Source organism: Phyllobates terribilis, unplaced genomic scaffold, assembly GCF_046119375.1.
Source record: "Phyllobates terribilis strain yellow unplaced genomic scaffold, ASM4611937v1 Scaffold_8__6_contigs__length_399053987, whole genome shotgun sequence".
Lineage (NCBI taxonomy): Eukaryota > Metazoa > Chordata > Amphibia > Anura > Dendrobatidae > Phyllobates > Phyllobates terribilis.
The window spans coordinates 276,874,629-276,901,415 of NW_027362768.1; the positions used below are offsets into that span (position 1 = coordinate 276,874,629).

At 43.8% G+C, this 26,787-nt stretch overlaps 1 protein-coding gene across 1 annotated transcript; it reads right to left on the bottom strand.

Moving 5' to 3' along the window:
* Positions 1–1,168: 1,168 nt before the first annotated feature.
* Positions 1,169–26,500, bottom strand: KDELR3 (KDEL endoplasmic reticulum protein retention receptor 3). Its single transcript, XM_073642722.1, has 5 exons — positions 26,157–26,500; positions 11,096–11,196; positions 7,591–7,749; positions 2,305–2,557; positions 1,169–1,801 (listed from the first exon to the last, which is right to left on the bottom strand). The coding sequence occupies exons 1-5, from the start codon at positions 26,245–26,247 to the stop codon at positions 1,761–1,763; spliced, it is 645 nt and encodes a 214-aa protein (XP_073498823.1). The 5' UTR covers positions 26,248–26,500; the 3' UTR covers positions 1,169–1,760.
* Between the last annotated feature and the right edge of the window lie 287 nt (positions 26,501–26,787).

Sequence of the window (26,787 nt, forward strand, 5' to 3'; positions counted from 1 at the left end):
TACTTCTCCCGTGGGGAGTTATCCCATACTTGGCTGCGCATACCACATCAGCCTCAGTGGTCTGCAGCGCAGCGGCGGTCCCCACTGACCGCCATCCACGGGTGGCGTAGTCGGACATTTGTTATAATACTAAGACTGCCACTGGTTTGACCCTGGGCACGGACTGGGTCACAGCCACGGAGGACTACAACCCCCAGCGATCCGGCTCCGGGTATCCCCTGCACAGCACAGGCCCAGGGGGCGCGTCATAGGCACACCAGTACTTAATGTGCTGCCGGATGTCCTTACCTAGTGGTGTAGAGTGGCTATAGCACTACCCAAGGAGAACAACATATCCAGTTTGGATCCAGACGGACATACCTATTGGCAGATCCGATCAATGCGAAAATGGAGAAATATACAGAGATCCAGTCCAGTAGAAGAGAAATCCTTTATTAAAGATCATTCTAAAACATGCATTTCTGCACTGGTTAGCTTAATTAGGGTATCATTCATTCGTGGTTTTAAACGGTTCTTTAAGGCTATGTTCACACATTGCATTTTTGTAGTGCTTTTTTTAATGCAAATTTTCAGATGCTTTTAAAGTACCAGCAAAGTCTGAGGTTTCAGAAATCTCATGCACACGGCTTGTTTTTTTTCCCTGACTTTTGTCAAAGAGCTGCGTTTTTGCAAAATGCAACATGTCTCTTCTATCAGCGTTTTTCACCCATTGAAAGCAATGTGTTGTGCAACAATGCAGCAAAAACCCGAGGAAGCTGAATCAGGCTATTTTTTATGCACTAAACTTTATCAGCATGCACAAGAGACAAATGTACCCTGACAGAAACACAGGAAAAAAAATATGCAGCAAAACCTGCTTTTTTATTGCCAAGAGAGCAGGTTTTGCCTGCGGAAAAAAACGCAGCAATGTGTGAACATGGCCTAAGAGTGAAAGATTTCTCTTCTGCTGGATCCAGGGATATTTCTACATCTTACCATGGATCGGATCTACCAATTTCATTTGAAGAGATAAACTGGTAAAATGTATTTTGCGTTGGCAGGAATATTCCTGATTTTGAGTTCTAGTCAGGTATAAAACTAATCGGTCATATGAAAATCTCCAATATTAGTTAATTGCTACAGATTATGTTGATACTTTAGAAAAGTTTTTATTATTTTGGTGTACACCCCAAAAAGATACATCATCATTAGTCAAAATAGGCAATATATATTCACTCCAAATCACTGACTGTATACCCCGACCATCCCAGCGTTGGGCTGATGAGGTTCAATATTCTGATCATGTAGTGATCCATAAAAATTAGTTGCACATGAGCTGTAGAAAAATACTTGACAAATTTCTCATGGTGGCAAAAAGCTTAGCCATAAAAAGCATAAAAGTTTGTCTACAGAGAATCATTGCTACTTTTATTTATACAAAGATATTTACAATGTATATCCCAAATATATTGGATTATCAAGAGACCAAAATATAAAACAAAGAAAACCACCCCCTTATCTAAAGCAGATTTCCTGTGTCCGATTGTCAGTACCAGCAAATGTTATGCATACTGTCATCTTTAAGAACGCGACTCGCTGTATCCCCCTCCCAGAAGGGTAATTTTAATGCCCTCTTGGTTGGCAATCTCAAAGGCTTCACTCCTCACCCAATTCTGGAATGAGTTAATGGGCATGTAGAGTAAATTTGGATTGAACCTGTCCTTCCCTTAGTTCACGGCTTGTTCAATGTGTCCTTAGGGATGAGTCCTGGAGTCATGGCATTAAACTGGCATCGGGAGACTGAGCTTCTTGCCACGAAGAACTGTTTAGATAGACAGAAAAATTATTAATCTTTATATATTTGAGCGCTTATATATATTTTTCTGCAAAATAATTACAACTATGTATCTGCCAACATGACTAAATAGGAAGCGGATCGTCCCCTACGACCTGATTTGATCTAGTGTGCTATCATCTCGGCCTCATTCAGCCATCTGTTTTTTTTCTTCTTGTGCGTGAAAAAAAAAATGGGCCGATCTGCTGGATCAGATTTTCTCCATTGTTTGGTCGGGGGTGTCATTTTTTTTTTCCACCATCAAAAAATTTCAAAGCTTCTCCTACCTACTGCAATGTTAACAGACAACAAACAGATTTTCAGACTTGTATGGGTGATTTTGATCTGTAACTGATCAAAAAACGGTTTGCAAATAAAACCCAGACCCATAGACCAATTATCGGTACATGTTCTCGCCATGAAAATCACTGAACACATTAGTGAAAAACAGACGTCTAAATGAGGTCTTGTAGGTTATTTAGGATCCTTACCCTTAGTGATGTAGAGGTAGAAAAAGTCAAAGTAGAAGATGGTCTGCACAACTCCTGACACCACGGCTATCTGGTCATAGAACTTCTCTGTGTGGTAGCGCCAGATCCAGTTAGCCAAGTAAAGCATACGATATAAGCCCAAAAAGAAGAGGTAGTGGGTGGTGATAGATTCTGCTTCTCCCGTCTTACTGATCATAAATAGTTGTGGCAGAATTGCCACCGATTCCAGGTAAATCGAAAAAGTCCAAAGTATCTAAAAGTAAGTATACATTATATTTTATAACAAAAGAGTTTTTCAGCAAATGCTTCTTGGAGACTACTCAAATGTCACATTTCTTCAGTGTAAGGTCTGATTTACTCATGATGTCTACATAGTAAAAAAAAATTAGAATAAAATATCATGAAAAATGGTGGTTATCACAAAGTGGTGCAGGGTCCCAGTCTCTTAGGATGCACAATGAGATACCAATGTGATCTGGAGGTTCAGTGATCCCTACTCATCCTAACAGCTGTATATAACAGATTTCGATGAAGACCACTCCCATTATGTTATATTATAATAAAGCCTAATGTGAGAGTGGTCTCGATTGAAATCCGGATTTCCAATGATGTATGTAATACGTTATGACTTTAAGGATGCATTCAGATGACCATATAAATGGGTCCAAGATCGGACTGCAATACAGGGACTGACCGGCGGATCTCCCACCCCGAGGGTCACCACTTCATATATTTCTATGAAGCTGTGACGTTTAGGTATTGAGACCCGCCGGCCAGTCTGTGTACTGTGGTCCAATCTTGGACCAATTTATACAGACATCTGAATGCACCCTAAAGGTGAGCCTTGCATCCCCTATGTTCTATGCACTGCCATGATACTAACCCTATGAGCGCCTTTTATTGTGCCGGGTGTTGGACCCCCACCAATCTGATATTGATGACCTATCCTGTGTATGGATCATCACTATTCTATGCCCAGACAACTCATTTTGCCACAATTCCTATAATGAATACAGTATGACAGCATTTTAAAACCAAAAGTCTTGGCTTTAAATGATGCCAAATCTCTGGTGGCATTACTCCAGAGGGAACGCTCTTAAAGTCTTGGATCACAGTGAAAAGTTTAATTTTCTTCGCTCTGTGTCCATGTAAGAAAGGGGGAAACTGAAAAAGACAGGTAGAAAGATCACAGTCTGTTAATGTCATCCCTACCTCTGTAGAGCCTAAGGGCGCAGTCAGACTGCCGTATAAATCGGATCGCAATGCTTGAACTGGCCTCGGCTCTCCTGACCCAAGCATGACAACTACATAGAAATACATGAAGCTGTCACGTTCTGGTCAGGGGAGGTGCCGGCCAGTCTGGGTATTGCGGTTCAATCTCTGTCCGATTTAAATGGCTATTTGACTGCACCCTAAGGCTATGTGCCCACGATGCACAAATGCTGCAGATTTTTTCCGCATCTCCCTGGCAGGAAAAACGCATGCAGATTTTACATGTGTTTTTCCTGCCAAGCGTTTTTTGCATGCATTTCTGCATGCGGGTTATCAAGCGCTTTTCCAAGCGCTTTTAGCATCACTTGGAAAAGTGCTTGACAACTTGGTCACACTATATAAATCCATGCAACCAGCATGGATTTATATAGTGTGACCAAGTTAATAGTTAAAAAAATAAAAATGGTAAAAAATAAACATTATACTCACCATCCAATGGCCCCCGGTCTTTTCTCCGCTGCGTCCGGCCTCTTGTACCCCTCGCGGTGGTCTAAAAGGACCTGCGGTGATGTCATTTAGTCATGTGACGGGTCACGCGACCGCCAACGTCAGAAGTCGCGTGACCTGTCACATGACTAAATTATGTCACCGCAGGTCCTTTTAGACCACCGCGAGGCGTACAAGAGACCGGACGCATCGCTGAGGATACCGGGGGCCATCGGAAGGCAAGTATAATCTTTATTTTTTATTTTAAATTCTTTTTTTTAACAGGTACCATGGTACCCGAGTCTGGAGGAGAGTCTCCTCTTCTCCAGACCCGGGTACCATCCGCACATTGAATCGCTTAATATCCGCATGTGTACATGTAGTCATGCGGATATTAAGCGATTCAATGCAAGTCAATGGCGGCAATTACGCTGCGTGTCCACAAAATTAATGGACATGCTGCGTATTTTCTGCAATGATAATCCGCAGCGTAAATTTCCGTAGCATGAGCACAGCACATGCGGAGAATCATTGGGGACCATGGGGCACGTATTACCAAGCGTTTTTGCAGCTGAAATTCCGCGGCAAAAACGCTTGAAAAACGCATAGTGGGCACGCAGCCTTACAGTTACTGCAAAGGGGTGATGCCGGGGTGTTTCTTCGGGCTATGTGCTCTTTATTTGTCACATTTAAGGGGTCTTTGAGGAGTTACACATCTAATTCCCCCTCTGCACCTAATTAGGCCATTTGACCACTCAGTCACTTGGATGCTTGCTGGCATCTAGATTACAGGGGCGGACATATCATTGGTGCAACCTGTGGAGCCGCACAGGGGCCCAAGAGGTAAGGGGGGACATTCCTACCTCCAAAGCAGGTGCAATTTTGAATTTTTAGGAGTTCTTGGGCTGCAAAGGGCCCATATATTGTTCAAGCACAGGGGGCCCTTTTCTGCCTGTGTCCGCCAGTGCTAGATTATATGTTTGCACGACACCCATTGGGTGGTATTTTTACAAAAAGGCAGGTGTCTACTTTAAAGAGATTATCCGGGACTATTTTGCTTTTTCCTTATGGGCCTAAGAATTTACAGGCAGGTAGTTGCTAACTATCTTCCTGCTATGCCCCTTGCCGATCTCTGGTGGCTCAGAATGGTCACCGATCCTGACGGTGATTCAGAGCAGCTCTTCCTCTTCCAGGCTGCTCTGTTGGTGGGGCGAGACTGCTGATGTCATACTGATTGACAGCTGGCTCCCCGCAGCATAAATGCAGGGAGCCCGCTGTCAATCAGCATGATGTCGGCAGTCACGCCCCATTGACAGAGCAGCCTGGAAGAGGAAGAGCTGCTCTGTTGACGTGACGCAGCAGAATCGCCGGCAGGAGCGGTCTGTGATCGCAACGAACCAGCGCCGGGCACAACACGCTTGTAGTTAGCAACCACCTGCCTTTCAGTTCTTAGGCCCATGAAAAAAAGTAAAATAGTCCAGGATAACCCCTTTAAAGGGAACCTGCCATCCGGTTTTTGCCACCTAATCTGAAAGCAGTATAAAGTCAGAGACCCTGATTCCAGCGATGTCACTTGCTGGGCTGCTTAGTATAGTATTGATAAAAATTTATGTTTTCTCAATAAGAGATTATCACTAGAGGACTAATAAACCTGCTGCCAGGTAGCCAAGCATATACATAAGCTCTGTAAAAGTTTGCCCCCTCCAGAGATTGGCAGGTTTCTATGTACACTGTGCATGGGCAGAAAGCTGCCAATCAGTGGTGTGGACGGGATTATACAGAGCTCAGCATTCAGAGAACTGCTACATCTCCAGCAGAGAAAACAGGGATTTTATCAAAATGACAGCAAGCAGCTCAATAACGGACACATCGCTGGAATCAGGGTCTCTGCATGTTTGAATGAAAGAAGCCTGGCCTTGCCAATCATCACAACTAGGGGGCAGTGATCCCTTTGTTTACCCATGCACAGTGGCTTGATTTCTGTAAATTTGTCAATGCTTAGTATTACAGTGAAGCCCCATTTAAATCAATGGTGCTAAGCTGAAACACCAGACACAGATGCATATAAAGAGAAGACTACGGAAAAGCACTTTATGTGGGTGTTGTAAAGGTGTAGATATTTCTATTTTTTCGGGAAAATAATGTCCGTTTAAGAAGTTTGCAACATTTTTCAATGAACAGATACACTTTAAGTAATTTTTCCCAAGGACTCTATGAACCATGCCCCAGCACATAGTGTATTATGTAGGTGTTCTCCCCTATAAGTTTTGCTTTGGGGGTATAATACCGGGGCATGGCATGGATCACCTACAGGTTCCTAAGGGTGCATGTAAGCACAGCCATGATACATGTGTGTGTATGAGCCCCGAGGTTTATTAGACAGACTGGAGGAGATTTTTATTCTCTTCTGTCCGATCACAGTATGTTTTGCATACAAGTGTGGACTTCATGGCTTATAAAAAGTACAATATTGAAATATAGAAGGTCCTATAGGGATATAATGTAACTCTACGCTAAGATTTGGTTCATCTCCAATTCCATCTTCCAACTAGCAAACATCAGTAACACCTCAGTCAATATTTATAAAGGTCTGGATTACAATACTTGCAGGAAAATCACTATACACTTTCAATAGTTTGTGGTCCTATTTAAGTGCAACTAAAATCTGAACACAATTAAAAAAAAAAAAAAAAAATAAAGGAATTTTGCACTTAAAGAAAACTTTCTAAAGACTACGGGGGCCATCAGAAGGTAAGTATAATATTTATTTTTTACCATTCTTTCGGTCACAGTATATAAATCCATGCCGGTTGCATGGATTTATATAGTGTGACCAAGTTGACAAGCACTTTCCAAGTGATGCTAAAATCGCTTGGAAAGCGCTTGTCAACCTGCATGCGGAAATGCATGTGAAGAACGCTTCACTTCCGCATGCACAATCCGCATGCACAATCCGCATGCACAATCCGCATGCGTTTTTTCTGCCAGGGAGATGCAGAAACGCTCAGGAAAAAATCCGGAGCATTTCTACATCGTGGGCACATAGCCTAATACAGGCTCAGTTCCTTGTTAAAACAAACAAACAAATCACACTATACTTGCCCTCCCCTGTGTCCATAGCTGCCCCGATCTCTCTTGTTTGGCAGCAGGAATGAATTCACGTTGACAGCGCTGCAGTCAATCACTGAACTCAGCGTCTTATGTTTGTTTACATCAGCAGAGCAGGTGAGCTCAGTGATTGGTTGCAGCTCTGTCGAGTTACGGTCACCGCTGCAACCTAACACAAACCCCAGAGCAGCTCCAGAGACACAGTGCTAGACCCGGGGAGGGCAAGTATGGCGCACTTTGTATTTTACAACAAATTGACATAGAAAAACCCCTTTTAAGTACATATATTTTTTTACATTTCTTCAGGAGCCGAAAGACAGACTGCATTCAGTGTCATATTTATGCTGCATTTTTTCAGCTGGTTTGTATGGGGTAATAATTTGTTTCATTCTCTTACTAATAAAAAAACACAATTTGTATCGGATACGATATTAAAATATTGGAGACAGCGTTCCTGCATTTTACAATTTGGTCTCTTACCTCCAATGGTGAAAATTCATAGTTTTCTAAGAAAGAAAGCCCAATAACAGGCACCAAGAGAAATTCCAGTCGGAATGTATCGTTCTCACTGTCGTACGCCTTTCGAAACCTTATGTAGATCAGATAAATTGTCACATATGCGCAAACCAAGAACACGATCTATGGAGAAATGATAGAATATGTGGTTGGCTTATAGGAGATAGCTACAGCTTAGATACTGATGTCCTGTCCTTAGGCTAGGTCATCAGTATCAGACTGGTGGGGTGCCAGATGCCCACCAATCAGCAGCTCCGGTGGTGGCTGGACACTACACATTGTTCGAGCTTCATGCAACTTTATACCTGACTGCCACTGGAGCTGCAAACAGCTGATCAGACCCCCCACCAATCTGATATCAATAACCCATTGTAAGGATAGGCAGTTAATATCTGAGTAGTGGACATCCCCTTTAATAATTTGTGGTGTTCTCATATCCTATTCCTATTCAGTGCTTGGTACAATTCACAGATACACAGTAAAACTGAGAACCCAAAACTTTGGATATAGGAATATGAACTTTACATTACTTTTAAGTGGGAGTAGTTCTGCTAGCTACATATGCTATGATAGGGAAAAAAGTAATGGGGCATAATAATATTGTCCTGCATGGGTACTAGGAGTGCTAAAGAATACACCCCCCTGTTATGAGTCAGCTGTGATTATGAGGCGAGCGTTCTACTTTCTTCATAGGGAAGTGATTGATATCCTATAACTATGAGCCCAATGTATTATTTCAGTGCTCCTACTAACCAAATAAAAAGTATAAAAAATTAGAGAAATGTGGAATTGTTAAAATTTGGATGGGAGGAGTGATTGTTTATCCTCTTAGTATATTGCAGTCATCACATTATATAGCACTGTGTACTTACAATTGCTCATTTTGCCTTTCTACCCAGATAATTCGTCTGTTTATCTGATGTCTATGACATCACATGATTAAAAACTGACTAGCTGAATCCTTCTAAGCCCTATGTAGAAACAGGAGGTCAATTTTCCCTGTATGAGTCATAAGTCACTGCACAAGTCAATGGAGAGGCAGGAGCAGCTGGGTCAGGAGTTTGAGGGGATTGATAAATGCAGGAGCAAGAGACTTCCTGTTTCTACATAGAGCAGAGAAAAGAGAAGAATTAGCTGGGTAGAAAGGCAAAATGAGCAATTGTAAGTGCACAGTACTATATATTATGATGATTGCAATATAATAAGAGGATAAAAAGAAGAGAGGATTAAAGAATAATTAAACTTTTTTTTTTTATTTATTGTGCAGCATGGGAAGTTGTGAAAGTTATCAAATCACCTTATCAGGGGATTTGGATTACACAATGTTGCTTTTACCCAGTCTATTTCCTGCCTTCAGCTGCATTGATATCAGAACGTACTCATTTGGAGTACAGATCCTGGCAGTGAAAGGCTCAGCTCATTGCCTGTGTGTCACTAAGCTGCTGTAGGCGATTGCTTTGATGAGGTCATGTTCACACATTCAGTATTTGGTCAGTATTTTACCTCAGTATCTGTAAGCCGAAACCAGGAGTGGGTGATAAATACAGAAGTGGTGACGTGTTTCTATCACACTTTTCCACTCCTGGCTTTGGAGGTAAAATACTGACCAAATACTGAAGGTGTGAATGTGGTCAAAGCACAACAGTCAGAGGAGGAGAAAGGTGCAGACTAGTGTTGAGCGAGTATGTTCTGTCCGAGTATGCTCGGGCCGAGCTCCGAGTATTTACAGCTGCTCGGTGATGTGTTTGAATCACTCCTATGTGCATGATTTGCGACTGTTTGACAGCTTTATTACATGTGAGGAATGTGTAAGAAATAGACATTCCTCCCATGTAATAAAGCTGTCAAACAGTCGCAAATCATGCACACGGGAGCGATTCAACCATATCACCGAGCAGCTGTAAATATTCGGAGCTCGGCCCGAGCATACTCGGACAGAACATACTCGCTCAACATTAGTGCAGACCCTTTGGGCAGGTGCACCTGACTGTTTATATCGGACGAGTGCTATCCATGGTTTGGATGGATCGCACTCATACCTATGTTATTCCGTGGGGCTTTGCACATGCCCCATTTTTTCCTTGGACTGAGTAGTCTGAGGAAAAACATTGGTGACATGTCCGATTTTGATCCGAGTGTCAGTTCAAAATTGGTAATGTAAATGTATGGGTCTGGGGAAAACATTGGACCGCACTCAGATGACTTCTCAGTGCGGTCCGATCCTCACAGACTGACTGGAGAAGGTGGAGAAGCTTTTCTTTTTTTCTCTCCACCTCTGAGAAAAACTGATCCCACTCTGATTAGCATAAGATAATGGCAGTGAAAGGGTAGGTGCACACAATCGTTTTTTCTCTCCATCTGAAAAGAATGGTTGTGTGCACCTACCCTTTCACTGCCATTATCTGTACTCTAAATGAGTATGTTCAATGCAGCTGAAGGCAGGCAAATAGACGGGGGAAAGGCAGGTGTTTAGAAGCCACCTACATGCAATTATTTACAGGAATGAAGACCAATCCCTTCATAAAGTGACTTGCTAAGTTTCATAACTTTCCACGCAGGAGAAAATGATTAACAAAAAATAAATGTTTGCCGCTGTAGCACAGGAACTCTGAGACTGGTCAGATCTGGTAATCCGGATAGCTTCAGAGCGGAACTTGCAGGCTATAAATGATAGAGAAAGCTGTCCGCGCTCTTTACCTGGGGCCGCGCTCTTTACCTGGGGCCGCGCTCTTTACCTGGGGCCGCGCTCTTTGTGAGGCTTAGCTGTAAAGTGCACCGTTCCTTCCATTGGCTCTGCATGCCTCGCTGGCTTGTTTCCCTCTGTCTTGATTGACAGCACTCACTTCACAGGAGATTTCATTACAGATAGAGCTTGCTCATTTCAAAGAAGGCAGAGGGAGACAGTGAAGCATTGCAAATGTGCCCCCCTTAGACCTGCAAGGGCTGATGTACTTACTATGTGAGATTATTTTTTCATTTGCTTGATCGATGTTACCTGTAAATTGAATGCTCATTTTGAATTCAGGATTACACAGCTATTCTGACCTGCATTTTCAAAATAAGTACACCAACATAATCACATTCCCACCCTTCCCTTACCCCCCCCCCCTCCCCCATGGAGACCTTTCTTTCTTTTTTTTATTTTCTTTTATCCCCCCCCCTTTCCTTTCCTTTTCTTCCTTACTTTACTCCTTTTCTTTCCTTCCCCTACTTCCTTTCCTTCTTTCCTCTCCACTCGAGTGCCACCTTTATAGGCTACCCGGGTGTCTGCAGAAGTATTCTCGTCAGAAATTAGGGAGTTGGGCATGCTTGGGTGTTCTGGAATGTCCCCAATAACTCGTAAAGGAACAGGCATTCCCATTCTCAAGTCCCCCACCAGTCAGATATTTTTGGCACATACAATTCCAATACAATTAATATCTATAGTAGGAGCAATTGGTAACTTTACGGGGAGCAAACCTCTCCTTACCTTCATCACTGTGTTATAGGCCGATATGAATGTGGTCAGTAAATCCAAGTAGCGAGTTGTAAATACCAGAGCAAACAAGAGCTGACTCTTCCCTGATATACCTGAAATACAAAATAATACTATGTCTAAGCTCTTCTTTTCAGCCTAAAGGGGATTTCCCGGATTCAACAATCACTTATCCATCTTCTGAACTGAGTAAAAATTGCACATGGACAATGTTGCACTATTCAGGATCTATAGGACTTTCGGAGACGGCCTCGTTCAACGCTTGGTGATCTTCGCCAGTCCCATAGACTTTGAATTGAGCAGCATCACCCATTCATGATCGTGCTCCATTTAAATGGGGGACACATGACCTTCTTACTTGTGACAGGGAGTCTCCAACTTATACTTGGAAAAATTTTAAAAGGGTTTTTACACTTTCAGTAAAGTGGATTCCAAACTCTCTAAAATAACAACCAGAGCAGTTACTCCCCCGCCTGGGTCCAGCTCTGGCTCCCCGATGCTGCTCAAGTTTTGGTGTTTTGGATGGGGTGGTGATGTCGCGTTGACAGCACACATCACCGATGTAGCTGATTGTTGAGCTCAGCGGTTGTGTTGTGGTAGACTGTTTGAGCTGCTGAGCTCAGTGACTTAACATCACCGCTGCGGCCAAAACACGGAGACCCATGCAGTTGTGAAGCACCAGAACTGCACCTGGAGAGTGAGAGTACGTAATTAGTTTAAGTATTTTGGATAATTTGGGATTACCCTTCCTGAAAGTGTAAAACCAGTTGATGCTACCATGAGCAAGTATGTATTCTCAAGTGTGCCATGACCCTCAGTTTAAGGAGCTGTGAAAGATTAGAAAAAATGAAACATGGCTGCATTCTTTTTAACTCAGTGCCATGCTTATAGGGAGTCTGTCAGCACAAACTGACTGTTCAAACCAAGCACTCTCACTCAGTGCAGCCCGAGTGGCCAAACCATTTCATGCACCTTCCTACCTACTTGTTTACCATATATCATCGCCCTCCTGTAAAGTCAAAGCTGTCAATCAGGGAAACGGGGGGCAGAAATAGATGCAAAATAAAAAAACAAGTAATTTGGAAGGTGCAGTAAAATATGTGGACATGCCAAGGGTGCAGCGAGTGCCTGTGTTTGGTTTGAATAGTGCTTTTCTGCTGACAAACTCCCTTGTGTGGAACTACAGCAAAGAGAATACACACATCAATGTGACTGAGGTGCAAAAACCGACACAAACCAAGTACAGGTATGGTGTAGACAGTCGTATATCAAATCCTGGACAACCCCTTTAAGGTTTGTTTTCAATATTTCAGCTTATGTAAAAAAAAAATAATATTCAATCACTCATAGTTCAATGTTGCTGAGTAAGTTATTACCCAACTTTTTATATATGGCTAGCTAGCCACTAGCTGTGGAGGTGCATTAAGCCATCTCTTTTATGAAGAATACCGACTAACAAGCAGACATCTACAAGTCTGCAATGCAAAATTGTTAAAGGGGTTGCCAGGACTAACATATTGATGACCTATCCTAGGGATAAATCATCAATATCAGATCAGTGGGGGTCTGAGACTTATCACCCCCACCAATAAAAGGTAAGGTGCAGTACCTGCGAGTGGCCAAGCAGCAATGTACAGAGCTTCATACAGTAACTGCCAGAGCAGATAACAGCTGATCGGTGAGGGTGCTTGGTTTTGGACCCCCTCCGTTCTGATATTGATGACCTATTCTATAGATGACATAACATGTATAAGTCGTATTCAGAGTCATTTTGTTGGCACCAACTTTTTGAATAACGATCACAGAATATATTCAGTGCTGCAGCTATTTTTAAGATAATAAACCCCATTATTTGGATGATCATGGTGTTTTTGTGGAGCTTGTCGATTAAATGTTAATAATACATGTGCCCCCTTTAAAGAAGCATTCCTCCTCTCCTCCCATGAAAGTTTTTATCCTTTTAATATATTGCAATCATCATAATATATAGTACTGTGTACTTACAATTGCTCATTTTGCCTTTCTACCCAGTTAATTCTTCTCTTTTCGCTGCTCTATGAAGAAACAGGAAGTCTCTTGTCCCTGCAGAAATCATCCCCCTCTTCAACTCCTGACCCAGCTGCTCCCGCCTCCTCCCTGCCAGGGACGTTTGCAGTGACTTATGACTCATGCAGGGAAAAGAGACTTCCTGCTTCTACATAAAGCTTAAAAGAATTCAGCTAGTCAGTTTTTAATCATGTGATGTCATAGAACTAATGGAAAAGAGAAGAATTAGCTGGATAGAAAGGCAAAATGAGCAATTGTAAATACTTAGTGCAGGGGCAGACATACCGGAGGTGGAGGGGGGCCCTTGCAGGGTGGCTAATAATGAGGACAATCCGGACTGTTACTTGGAGCTCAGGCTCCGGAGGCTCCGCTGTACATAGGAGTAAATGGCAGCGGAGCGGAGCTAAAGGGATGCGTCCTCTGTTTCCTGCCTGCTCAGCGCTTTCTCAGTGACACAGGCGCGTGCGGCTTGATGACGTCAGCGCCTGAGTCAGAGAGAAAGTTACCGTGGACCTACGATGCTGCAGGGGAACAGGCAGAGAGGTGAATGTGTGGTTTTTTTTTTTAATACACTGGGGAGAAGACACCGTGATGGGAGCGGGCAGAGGATATAATGATGGGATGTGAGGGAGAGCACAATGAGGGGGGTGAGGGATTGGGATGGGAGTAAGGGGGACTTATAATGGATTTATGAACAGGGGGACGTTAGATATGGATGTAAAATTAATTAGGTGGTGGAGAGGGTGCTAAGTATATGATAGCGCCTCCCCATCTCACAATTCATTATGACACTATTAGGGACTTAAAATGTATTGGGGAGTGGGAGAGGAGGGGGTAAGATGCATAGGACACTTTATAACTTATATATAGCATCATCCCTTACATAGCATATTCTTGTTATTTTTTTTATTCACAGTGACCTCTTTATTACTTAGTCCCCTCTTGTTAGATATAAAATGACTGCTGATGGAGGAGCTGATGGAGCCACGGGTGATGAGAAGACCAGTCCATCAGTCGCCTCCATCAGAAAAGCTTTCCCATGCTCCATCAGCAGTTATTGCATTATATATCTAACAAAAGAGGACGATATGTCCTTCCAGTACCATCTGTATGCTGACGACACTCAGATCTACTTCTCTGGCCCAGACGTCACCTCTCTGCTGTCCAGAATCCCAGAGTGTCAGCCGTATCCTCCTTTTCCTCTCGTTTCCTCAAGCTCAATGTGGACAAAACTGAACTCATCATCTTTCCTCCATCTCACGTATCTTCCCTACCCGATCTATCACAATAAACTACATCACGCTTTCCCCTGTACTGGCAATCCGCTGCCTCGGAGTAACCCTTGACTCTGCCCTGTCCTTCAATCCCCACATCCAAGCTCTCGCCACCTCCTGTCGCCTCCAGTTCAGAAATATTTCTAGAATCCGTCCTTTCCTCAACCCTCAATCTACTAAACTGCTTGTGCATGCCCTCATCATCTCCCGCCTCGACTACTGCAGCATCCTCCTCTGTGACCTTCCTTCTAACACTCTCGCACCTCTCCAGTCCATCCTTAACTCTGCTGCCCATCTAGTTCATCTCTCACCTCGCTACTCCTCTACTATCCCCCTTTGCAGATCTTTTCACTGGCTCCCAATTGCCCAGCATATCCAGTTCAAACTACTCATACTGACCAACAAAGCCATCCTTAACCTTTCTCCTCCGTACATCTCTGAACTAATCTCCCGATATATTCCCTCACGTAATCTCCGGTCCTCCCAAAACTCCTTCTCTCCTCCACACTTATTCGTTCCTCACCCAATCGCCTCCAAGACTTCTCCCGAATATCCCCGGTCCTATGGAATTCTGTGCCTCAACACATCCGATTATCGGCCACATTTGGATCCTTCAGACGGAACCTGAAAATCCATCTCTTCAAACAAGCTTACAGCCTGCTATGACCTTGCTGCCACCTCAACAACACCGGAGCTACCGCAACCCCTCAACCTACTGTCTCCTCCCCCACCATCCTGTAGAATGTAAGCCCTCTGTACCAGTCTATCATTGTTAGTTCGTTTACTGTAAGTGATATCTGTATTTGGTATGTAACCCCTTCTTATGTACAGCACCATGGAATCAATAAAAATCAGGACTCTATATAATCCGATATGTAAGGGACTGTGCTGTACATAACAAGAGAGGGCACTGTGTAATAAGTGATGGTAATATACATAACAAAGGAGACTATGTAAGAGATATACAATTGTGCTCAAAAGTTTACATACCCTGGCAGAATTTTTCCTTTTTTGGCCTTGTTTCAGAGAATATGAATGATAACAATTCTTTTGCTTTCCCCACGACTCACAATCCAGAACCGTCAGTGGCTGGATGAAAGATGCAAAGAGTCTGTATGGATCCCAGAAACTCACTCAGCTTTTAAGCACACACTGATTACAAGCAAACAGGTCACAGGTGAGGATGTTACCTTTAGTAGCCATTCAAACCAATTTGTATCAAATTCTGTGCATGTTATCAGGCCAAAATCACCAGGGTATGTGAACTTTTGATCAGGGTCATTTGGATGTTTTTGGTTGTCATTAAGATTTAAAAAGAGAAAAAACACAGTAGTTTGACAATAAATGGCTTCACCCAACCAATAACCATGAGTGGAGAAAAAGTTTTTTTGTTATCATTCATATTGTCTGAAACAAGTCCAAGAAAGGAAAAATTCTGCCGGGGTATGTAAACTTTTGAGCACAACTGTGTATATCGGTAGCTTGTCGCCATAAAAGCAGGGGGGCCCAGACATATTTCTTGCACAGGAGCCCCAAGCTGTCTGTGTCCACCCCTTCCCCAGTGCTTCTTTAAATAGGATTGTTTAAATCAATTATTAGGGTAGCTCGATGGTAACCATGTCACACTTCAGGGACAACATCTAATTGGGATGTATATATATTTTTTCTGTCCAAAATTCCAGTTGAGAGGTGTATGCAGCTTGTTGATGGTTATAGGAAGCGATTGATTGCAGTTATTTATTCCAAAGAGTATGCAACCAAATATTAAGTTGAGGGTGCCAACAATTTTGTCCGGCCCATTTTTGGGGGTTTGTGTGAAATAATATCCAATTTCCTTTTTCGCTCTGTTTATTTTTTTTTGTGCTGTTCCAATACACACAAAGGAAATAAACGTGTATAACAAATCATGTGTAATTGCAATCATTTTCTATGAGAAACACTTAGTTTTCTGGAACAATTTCAAGGGTGCCAACACTTTTGTCCATGACTGTAAGCAACTGAAAACTGATATATGTACTTGTAGAATAACGTATATGTGTTTGGAGTTAGAATGTAATTACGGACTATGGCCATGTAGGATGTGGGGGCTTGTGTATATGACCCATCACAATATGCCTTCAGCACAGAGATCTTTTAGACCAGATGGAAGAAGATCTTCAGAATGCCATCTTGCCAACACCTTAAATACCCCTTCTGCCCCTTTGTCCAGTACATGCTACGTCCTAGAAGATACACTTCAGCATTCATCTTTAATTGCTAATATATAAAAGTGTTTTTTATATATTGTGCAGTATGTCAGTAGTTTTTACAGGCTAAAAGTTTCAACTTGTCTTCCCTCAAGGAAGTATGAATGCAAATGTGGTTACATTACAGAACTAAGCCTGTTGTCTGCCCCTAGGGGCTATTACACAGGAATGCATTCAGTATAACAACATAAAAAGTAGCAATAGCCAAGAAAAGTTTCTGTATTCTCAGTTTTACGCTGCGTGCCCACTATGTGTTTTTCACGTGTTTTTGATGCGGATTTTCCGCAGCATAAACGCTTGCAAAACACTTGGTAATCCGTGCCCCATTATCCCCAATGAAAATCTGCATGTTCTGTGCCCATGCTGTGGAATTTTCTGCAGCGGATTTTCCTTGCGGAAAAATCTGCAGCATGTCCATTATTTGTGCGTTTCTGCATGCGGATTTGAGGTCCCAATGCATTTGAAAAACGCAAGTCAAATCCGCATGTAAAAACGCTGCAAACGCGTCAAAAACGCATGTAAAATCCACAAGCGTTTTTGACTGCCAAGAACATGCAGAAACGCTGCAGAAATTTTCTGCTTCATTTCTGCATCGTGGGCACATAGCCTTATGTAATGCTGTGCAAGACTGCAACAGTCACGTCAGAGCTGTCAACAGATGATGACGTTATTACACAACACTAGTGTGATGTTTCCACGTATTACAGAGCGATAAAGAGAGTGACGGCCACATTCACAAGTGCAATTTCTTCCTCAGTACAAGGGCAGAGGCAAAAGATAGAAGAAGTACAAAGGAAAGTCTTATACATCTCTACTACTCGATCCACCTCTGATGAGAAAGAAAAATGAAAAACATCAAAAGGTTCCATCAAGAAAACTGAACCTGCAATGAACCACACAGGATATTGTCTCCTGCCGTCTGGAAAAACCTTGCCCCTGTGAAAAATCGCGGCCAGGCCCGTGCTGGGGGGAGCATCGCCCACACCAATTCCACCTAGATGTGCGTTCTTGGATGCACTTTCAGGTGAAATGTATTGCGGCATAGGGACCAGCCGGCTCCCTGCGCTGCAATACACTCCGCTGGGCAATCAAAGGCCGGCAGCTGATGTCGGCTTACCAGTGACGCGTGGAGCCTGGCAGTGACGACATGTGCCGCATATGCCAGCACAACAAATTCAGCTGCCGGTTGCAGAAGAGGATGGCGTGGGAGCGGGGGAAGGTAAGAATAATCGTTTCTTTTTAACCCCTTTCTGATATGGTCAGTAATAGGACGTCCTTGTGCCCTGGGCCTAGTGCCCTGGGCCTATTGGGCCAGGGACATAGTATTACGCAGAATGCGATCGCGCCTGCACACAAGCTGTGCGGAGCGATCGCCGCCGGGTGTCAGCTGATTGTCACAGCTGACACCTGGTACTATGTACCAGGAGCGGTCATGCATCTTTCCCGGCACATTAACCCCCGAAATGCTGCAATTGAAGTCGATCGCAGCATTAAGGGGGCCACGGGGAGGTAAGCGCAAATACTTGCCTCCTCACTGGCGTCCCGCGCTGTCTGTGTGGGGTCCCGGTGATTGTCATGGTGACCCGATGTTGTCATGACGACATTCGGGTCACCAGACAGCAGGAAGTTAGGTAGACCGTGCTCAGTGCGCGGTCTAACTAACTTGTGTGCGCAGGGCTGCAGCCTGCATAGCATAGAGATGCTGCTGCAGCATTTCTATGCTATACAGGCGATCTGGGTGAAAAAAATGAAAGTCCCATAGTGGGACAAAGTATAAAGGTTAAAAAAAAAATTGTAAAAATATTTTTAAAAAAAATTAAAAACATAACCCCAAAAAAGTAAAAATATATTGTACCCATGAATAAATATTATTCTGAAAAAAAAAAAAAAAACAATAAAAGTACACACATTTGGTATCGCCGCGTCCGGAACGACCTGACCTATAAAACCGTCCCACTAGTTAACCCCTTTAGTGAACACGGTAAAAAAAAAATAAAAAATAAAATGAAGTAAAAAACGGTGCTTTATCATCATACCGCCAAACAGAAAATGGAATAAAACGCGATAAAAAAGACAAATGTACCGTATTTTTCGGACTATAAGACGCACTTTTTTCCTCCAAAATTTTGGAGGAAAATGGGGGGTGCGTCCTATAGTTCGAAATGTTGGGGGGGGGGGGGAAGCAGTAGCGGTGGAGGAGCGGGCCACAGGAGGCAGCAGCCGCCCGCTGCAGCCTACACTGTCCCCGCTGCTAAAGAAAATGAATATTCAGTGCTCCCCACGCCCATTGGCGTGGGGGGCACTGAATATTCATGCTCCTTAATAGCAGCACACAGTGTAGCCGCAGCACGGCTCCTGCTGTTGCCGGAATCGCCTGTGCCCGCTGTTAAAGGGCATGAATACTCAACCTCTCTCAACGCCCATGGGAGTGGAGAGGGGTGAATATTCATACCCTTTAATAAGCAGGCACACGCGATAGCCCGGCAGCAGTAGGAGCCGCAGCGCGGCTACACTGTGTGCCGGCTATGAAGGAGCATGAAGTCACTGCTCCCCGCCCACACAGTCCCGGCGTGGGGAGCAGTGACTTCCAGCAGCTGATCTCTCCATGTGAGCCGCGCATGGCAGTGACGTCATGCACGGCTCACATGGAGAGATCAGTGCGGGCAGACCGGACGCAGAGCTGGAGGAGAGAAGAAAGGTGAGTAGGAGTGTTTATTTTTTATTTTTATGTGCAGCCTGACAGGGATTAGGGGGACCATGCATACTAGGATGGGGATTAGGGGGACCATGCATACTAGGATAAGGATGAGGGGGCCATACATACCAGGGTAAGGATGAGGGGTCCATACATACCAGGATAACTCTGAGGGGGGCATACATAACAAGATAAAGATGAGGGGGCCATACATACCAGGATAACTCTGAGGGGGCCATACATACCAGGATAAGGATGAGGGGTGCCATGCATACCAGGATAGGGATGAGGGGTGCCATGCATATCAGGACAGGGATGAGGGGTGCCATGCATACCAGGATGGGGATTGCTGTGCCATGCATACCAGGATAGGGATGAGGGGTGCCATGCATACCAGGATAGAGATAAGGGGTGCCATGCATACTAGGACAGGGAAGAGGGGTGCCATGCATACTAGGACAGGGAAGAGGGGCGCCATGCATACCAGGAAAAGGATGAGGGGTGCCAAGCATACCAGGATGGAGGGATGCCAGGCATACCAGGATGGGGATGGGGACCACGTATAAAAGGAAAGGGGGGGGTATATATACCAGGATAGGAGATAGTCAGAATTGGGGGATATTACCCCCATACCAGTGTCAGCAGAAGACCCCCTCCCCCTTAAAAGTGCATCATGAATATATTTTTTGGTTAAATTTTTTTTTTTATTATTTTCCTCCTCTAAAACCTAGGTGCGTCTTATGGTCCGGTGCATCTTATAGTCCGAAAAATACGGTAAATAAAAATGGTACCGCTGAAAACGTCATCTTGTCCCGCAAAAAACAAGTCGCCATACAGCTCCATCAGCTGAAAAATAAAAAAGTTATAGCTCTCAGAATAAAGCGATGCAAAAAAATTATTTTTTCTATAAAATAGCTTTTATTGTGTAAAAGCTCCAAAACACAAAAAAACTATATAAATGTGGTACAGCTGTAAACGTAATGACCCGAAGAATAAAGCTGCCTTATCAATTTTACCACACGCAGAACGGCATAAAAAAAACAATTCCTGAGTTGTTGGTTTTTGTTCATTCTGCCTCCCAAAGATCGGAATAGAAGGCGATCAAGAAATGTCACGTGCCTGAAAATGGTACCAATAAAAACATCAACTCATCCCGCAAAAAAATAAGCCGTCACATGACTGTCGGCCGAAATATGGAAAAATTATAGCTTTCAAAATATGGCGATGCAAAAACTAGTCTTTGCAAAAAAAAACCCGTCTTTTAGTGTGTGACAGCTGTCAATCATAAAAAGCCGATATGATTCTGGTATCGCTGTAATCGCACCGACCTGAAGAATAAAGTTGTCTAATCATTTATATCGCTCAAGGAACGGCGTAAAAAATAAACTCTAGGGTTAGGGTTGGGATTTTTTCAAAAGTAAAGAAAAAAAAAATGACGATATGGCGACTAGTGTTGAGCGCAAGTGCTCGCTACTTGAGTTTGCATCGGGTGCTCGGGTATGCTCGAGTCTCCACCCCACATGCTTTGCGGCCAAAAAAAACTTGCGGGGATTGCCTGCCATGCATGAGCGATCCCCGCATGATTTTTTTGGGGTGTCTCACAACTGTGAAACATTCGGGGCGGGGACTCGAGCATGTCAGTCGAGGACCCGCGATACATGGTGCATACCTGAGTACCTGATGCAAACTCAAGTAGCGAGCACTTGCGCTCAAGACTAATGACAACTTATTCAATATTATGACCTAATGTTATAAATTTCTGTGTCGTACCTCTGGGTTCAAAATGTTCACTATACCTCTTGATAAAATCCTTGAGGGGTCTAGTTTCCAAAATGGGGTCACTTGTGGGGGGGTTTCCACTGTTTAGGCGCATCGGGGGCTCTCCAAGCGCGACATGACGTCCGCTCTAGATTCCAGCCAATTTTGCGTTCAAAAAGTCACACAGTGCTCCTTCCCTTCTGAACTCTGCTGTGCACCCAAACACTGTGTTTTCCCCACATATGGGGTATCGGCGTACTCAGGAGAAATTGCACAAAAGTTTTTAGGGTCCATTTTCCCCTCTTACCGTTGTGAAAATAAAAAATTTGGGGTTAAAACATAATTTTTGTGGAAAAAGTTAAATTTTTTTATTTTCACAGCTCCATGTTATAAACTTCTGTGAAGCACCTGGGGGTTCAAGGTGCTCACCACACATCTAGATACGTTCACTGAGGGGACTAGTTTCCAAAATGGTGTCACTTATGAGGGGTTTCCACTGTTTAGGCTCATCAGGGGCTCTTCAAACGCAACATGGCGTCCGCTAATTGTTCAAGCAAATTTTACATTCAAAAAGTCAAATGGCGCTCCTTCCCTTTCGAACCCTGCCGTGCTCCCAAACAGTGGTTTTCCCCACATATGGGGTATCTGCGTGCTCAGGAGAAATTGCACAACAAATTTTGGGGTCCATTTTTTCCTGTTACCCCTGCAAAAATAAAAAAAATTGGGGTCTAAAGTAACATTTTTGTGAAAAAAATAAATAAATGTTCATTTTTTTCTTCCACATTCCAAAAATTCCTATGAAGCACCTGAAGGGTTAATAAACTTCTTGAATGTGGTTTTGAGCACCTTGAGAGGTGCAATTTTTAGAATGGTGTCACTTTTGGGTATTTTCTGTCATAAAAGCCCCTTATTTTTTAACTACTTTGTGTGACATACACTACCGTTCAAAAGTTTGGGATCACTCAGACAATTTTGTGTTTTCCATGAAAACGTATACTTTTATTTATCAAATGAGTTGCAAAATGAATAGAAAATATTGTCCAGACATTGACAAGGTGAGAAATAATGATTTTTATTTGAAAGAATAATTTTCTCCTTCAAACTTTGCTTTCGTCAAAGAATGCTCCCTTTGCAGCAATTACAGAATTGCAGACCTTTGGCATTCTAGCTGTTAATTTGCTGAGGTAATCTTGAGAAATGTTCCCACATGCTTCATGAAGACCCTCCCACAAGTTGGATTGGCTTGATGGGCACTTTTTGCGTACCATACGGTCAAGCTGCTCCCATAACAGCTCAATGGGGTTGAGATCTGGTGACTGCGCTGGCCACTCCATTACAGATAGAATACCAGCTGCCTACTTCTTCCCTAAATAGTTCATGCATAATTTGGAGGTGTGCTTTGGGTCATTGTTCTGTTGTAGGATGAAATTGGCTCCAATCAAGCGCTGTCCACAGGGTATGGCATGGCGTTGCAAAATGGAGTGATAGCCTTCCTTATTCAAAATCCCATTTACCTTGTACAAATCTCCCACTTTACCAGCACCAAAGCAACCCCAGACCATCACATTACCTCCACCATGCTTGACAGATGGCATCAGGCACTCTTCCAACATTTTTTCAGTTCTTCTACATTTTGATTTGTCTGTCCATAAAACTTTTTTCCAATCTTCCTCTGTCCAATGTCTGTGTTCTTTTGCCCATATTAATCTTTTCCTTTTATTAGCCAGTCTCAGATATGGCTTTTTCTTTACCCTGAAGGCCAGCATCCCGGAGTAGACTCTTCACTGTAGACGTTGACACTGGCATTTTGCGTGTACTATTTAATGAAGCTGCCAGTTGAGGAGCTGTGAGGCGTCGATTTCTCAAACTAGAGACTCTAATGTACTTGTCTTGTTGCTCAGTTGTGCAGCGGGGCCTCCCACTTCTCTTTCTACTCTGGTTAGAGCCTGTTTGTGCTCTCCTCTGAAGTGAGTAGTACACACCGTTGTAGGAAATCTTCAGTTTCTTGGCAATTTTTCGCATGGAATAGCCTTCATTTCTAAGAACAAGAATAGACTGTCGAGTTTCACATGAAAGTTTTCTTTTTCTGGCCATTTTGAGAGTTTCATAGAACAAACAGATGTAATGCTCCAGATTCTCAATTAGCTCAAAGGAAGGTCAATTTTATAGCTTCTCAAATCAGCCAAACCATTTTCAGCTGGGCTAACATACTTGTGCAAGGGCTTGCTATGGTTTTCTAAACATCCATTAGCCTTCTTACACAGTTAGCAAACACAATGTACCATTAAAACACTGGAGTGCTGGTTGTTGGAAATGGGCCTCTATACACCTATGTAGATATTGCACTAAAAACAAGACGTTTGCAGCTAGAATAGTCCTTTACCACATTAACAACGTATAGAGTGTATTTCTGATTCATTTAATGTTAGCTTCATTGGAAAAAAATGTGCTTTTCTTTCAAAAATAATGAAATTTCTAAATGACCCCAAACTTTTGAACGGTAGTGTATCTCTCTGATTCAAGGGCATGAAAATTCAATGTTTGAAAATTGCAAAAATTATACCAGGATGGGGGAAAGAATACCAGGATGGGGGACATTATACCAGTATGGGGACACCATACCAGGATGGGGGACACTCTACCAGAATGGGGAACACTCTACCAGAATGGGGACACTATACCAGGATGGGGGACAAAATACCAGAATAGGAACATTATACCAGGATGTGGTACATTATACCAGTAAGGGGGCCAGGTTGAGGGAAAAATGCTATAGCATGGGGCCCAGGATGGGGGCATTATTGCCGGAAGAAGCCCAGGATGGGGGAAATTATTACAAGAAGGAGCCAGGACATGGGACATTATTACATGAGGGGCGAACACGTATGTCTTTATAGGATCTAGAAAGCTGCAAGGGCCCATACACCTGACCAACATGCAGGACGGGACCCAGGTGCAAATTGTACATCAGGGTCCATTGGAGTCTAGGTACATTACTGACCCTCCCCAGGTTTGGCACTGAGTCTCCTTGACTGCCCCCCGTATCGATGTCCCGTTGACAGTGTTGCAGTTGATTAGGGAGTTCAGCAGATCTGAGCCATTCTGCTGTCAACTGGGGCAGAGCTGACAAACTCCCATGTTGGCTGCAGTGCTCTCAATGTAACTTTAGTGCTGCAGACATCAGGAGCAAAGGTGGAGACTTAGTGTTGGATCAAGATAGGGTGAGTAAAGCACGGTTTGTTTTTTAAAAGCTGGAGCAGAGTGGTTTCCAGAAACAAGAAACCCATTTTGATGGGAACTTGACACACTGAATATACGGGAGCTGAGATGGATATACAGTATTTATAGGTTTTGGGGTTTTTTTAGGAAAGAATTCAGTTTGAGTATAACTTACATTTTTTTACTCCAAATTCCTGCTATTTCTGAGCTCAGGAGACCAGTAGATGGTCCTGACCAGTGACTGACAGTTATTTCTTACTTATACAGAGAAGGCTGTCAATCACTCCATAGGCCCGCCCTCTTGACCTCTCATGTTAGAGCAGGAATATAAATCAATAGAATACAAATTACACTGAACTATTTCCTGCAATCCTGTGTATCAATCTGTCCAGCTTCTCCTGCTCCAGAACCTGCATGCAGGTTGGATATAGGATTACTGTGGCCCGGTCCCCAGTAGTCATTGTACACATACTGTCATAGTTTTGAACATGAGACATTCACCGTATCTGCTAATGAAAGTGATTTTGAAGCGTTATTCGCGAAATAGTAAGTTATTACATAATAAGACATAATTTGTTGATGGATGAGGGCCCGACCACTTCAATCCCCCGTTATCTCAACGACTGGGGTCAGCAAATCTCCGTCTTGAATAGAGTAGAGTTGTTCATGCTCGACTTCAGCTCCATTTATTCTTTATGTGATTGCGGGAATTTGCAGAGTTTGGCTTTCTCCAGCAATCCTTTAGATAAAGCACGGAGTGAAGGCCGAGCATGAGCATCTCCGCTCCATTCAAGATGGGGTTCTGCAAAGCCCCATACTCAAGACTGAAGAGGGTCACAGACGACTGACTCCTAGCAACCAGCAAGTGATTCCCTATCTTAGGGTGCATTCAGACGTCCATGTTGATCAGTCTGAGACGGGATCGCAATGCACTGACTCGCCGTGGCACTCCCCAAGTATGACAGCCTCGTAGAAATACATGAAGCTATCATGCTCGGGGTCAGGAGCACCACGGCCAGTCCATGCATTGCGGTCCGATCTTGGACCAATTTATACAGACATCTGGATAGCAGCACAGTGGCTCAGTGCTTATCACTGTTGCTTTGCAGCGCTGGGGTCCTGGGTTCAATTCTCACAAAGGACAACATCTGTAAGGAGTTTGTATGTTCTCCCTGTGTTTGTGTGGGTTTCCTCCAGGTTCTCTGGTTTCCTCCCACACTCCAAAGACATACTGATAGGGAATGTAGATTGTGAGCCCCAATGGGGACAGTGGTGATAATGTCTGTAAAGTGCTGTGGAATTAATGGCGTTATATTTTGGAACAGTTTTCCATTTTCTTCTGTGCCCCTCCTTCCATAATTATGCCTCTCCAGAATAAAGAAGCAAATTTTCCCTTCAACCAATTGGGCTTCTCAGTGGGCATGGCCGTGTTTTGATTGGCCACTGCCACAGGAGAAAAAGCACACGCCCACAGAGAAGGTCTGTGGTACACACCCAGTTAGTTGACGGGAAAATTTGCATCTTTAGTATGGAGGGGTATAACTCTGGAATGGAAATGCACAGAAGGAAAGGGAAAACTGTTCAGGAATCAGTGGAGCAGTGACAATTAGAGGGGGAGTCAGTTTAAATTAAAAGATCCAGTGACAGGTCCCCTTTAACATGGTCTGCAACACAAGAAGTGACTAATCTGTGACACCCTGAAGTGATGGATGGATGCAGGATGATTCTGGACAGGAGCTCAAACAGAAAAACAAAGTTTTTACAAGATTCTTCATAGTGCAGCCAAACTTCCCCTCCCTGTAAAGCCCGGAACTCACCCGCACAGGACTTGGTCTTCCACATTTTCATCAGCAGGATGATCATCGCCAGCAAGTGGCACAAGTCTCCTAGAATCCTGAACACGTTCATTGTTCCCAATTACCAGACTGCTGACCAGTAATAACCAGAGCCGGCAAGTTACTGGCCGGCCGGAAACTTGGGGACAGAGCAGTGAGCGGAGCTCAGGGGCCCAGTGCCGGCGGCGGCTGCTGCAGGGATCGCGGCGGCTGCAGAGTGCCGGAGATCGGCGGTGCGGCTCCCCAGCAGGCGGGTGACGTGGCTGCTGTGTGTGCGGACACCGGGGCGCTGACTGCTATGGGAGGAGGAGATGGGCTGGGAGGCTGCACATCACTCAGGACGGTTTAAAGGGGCTGAAGACAGAGTACGCCGACACAAACTGCGCTCCCCTCACACTGATGTGCCACGTAAGGGCCGGCGTGACCAGGTGGCAGCTCAAACACGCGAGGAACTGCAGAAAGACGTATGAAAAGCGACCCCAAAGCAGGGGCAGGGCACAGACACCCGAATATTAGGTGACACCTTATCATTATCCAGTGGTGTAATCTCTGGCCATATTATTAATGAGGGAGGAAAGTGCAAACCTCTCAGTGAGTCCCCTGCCGGGCACGA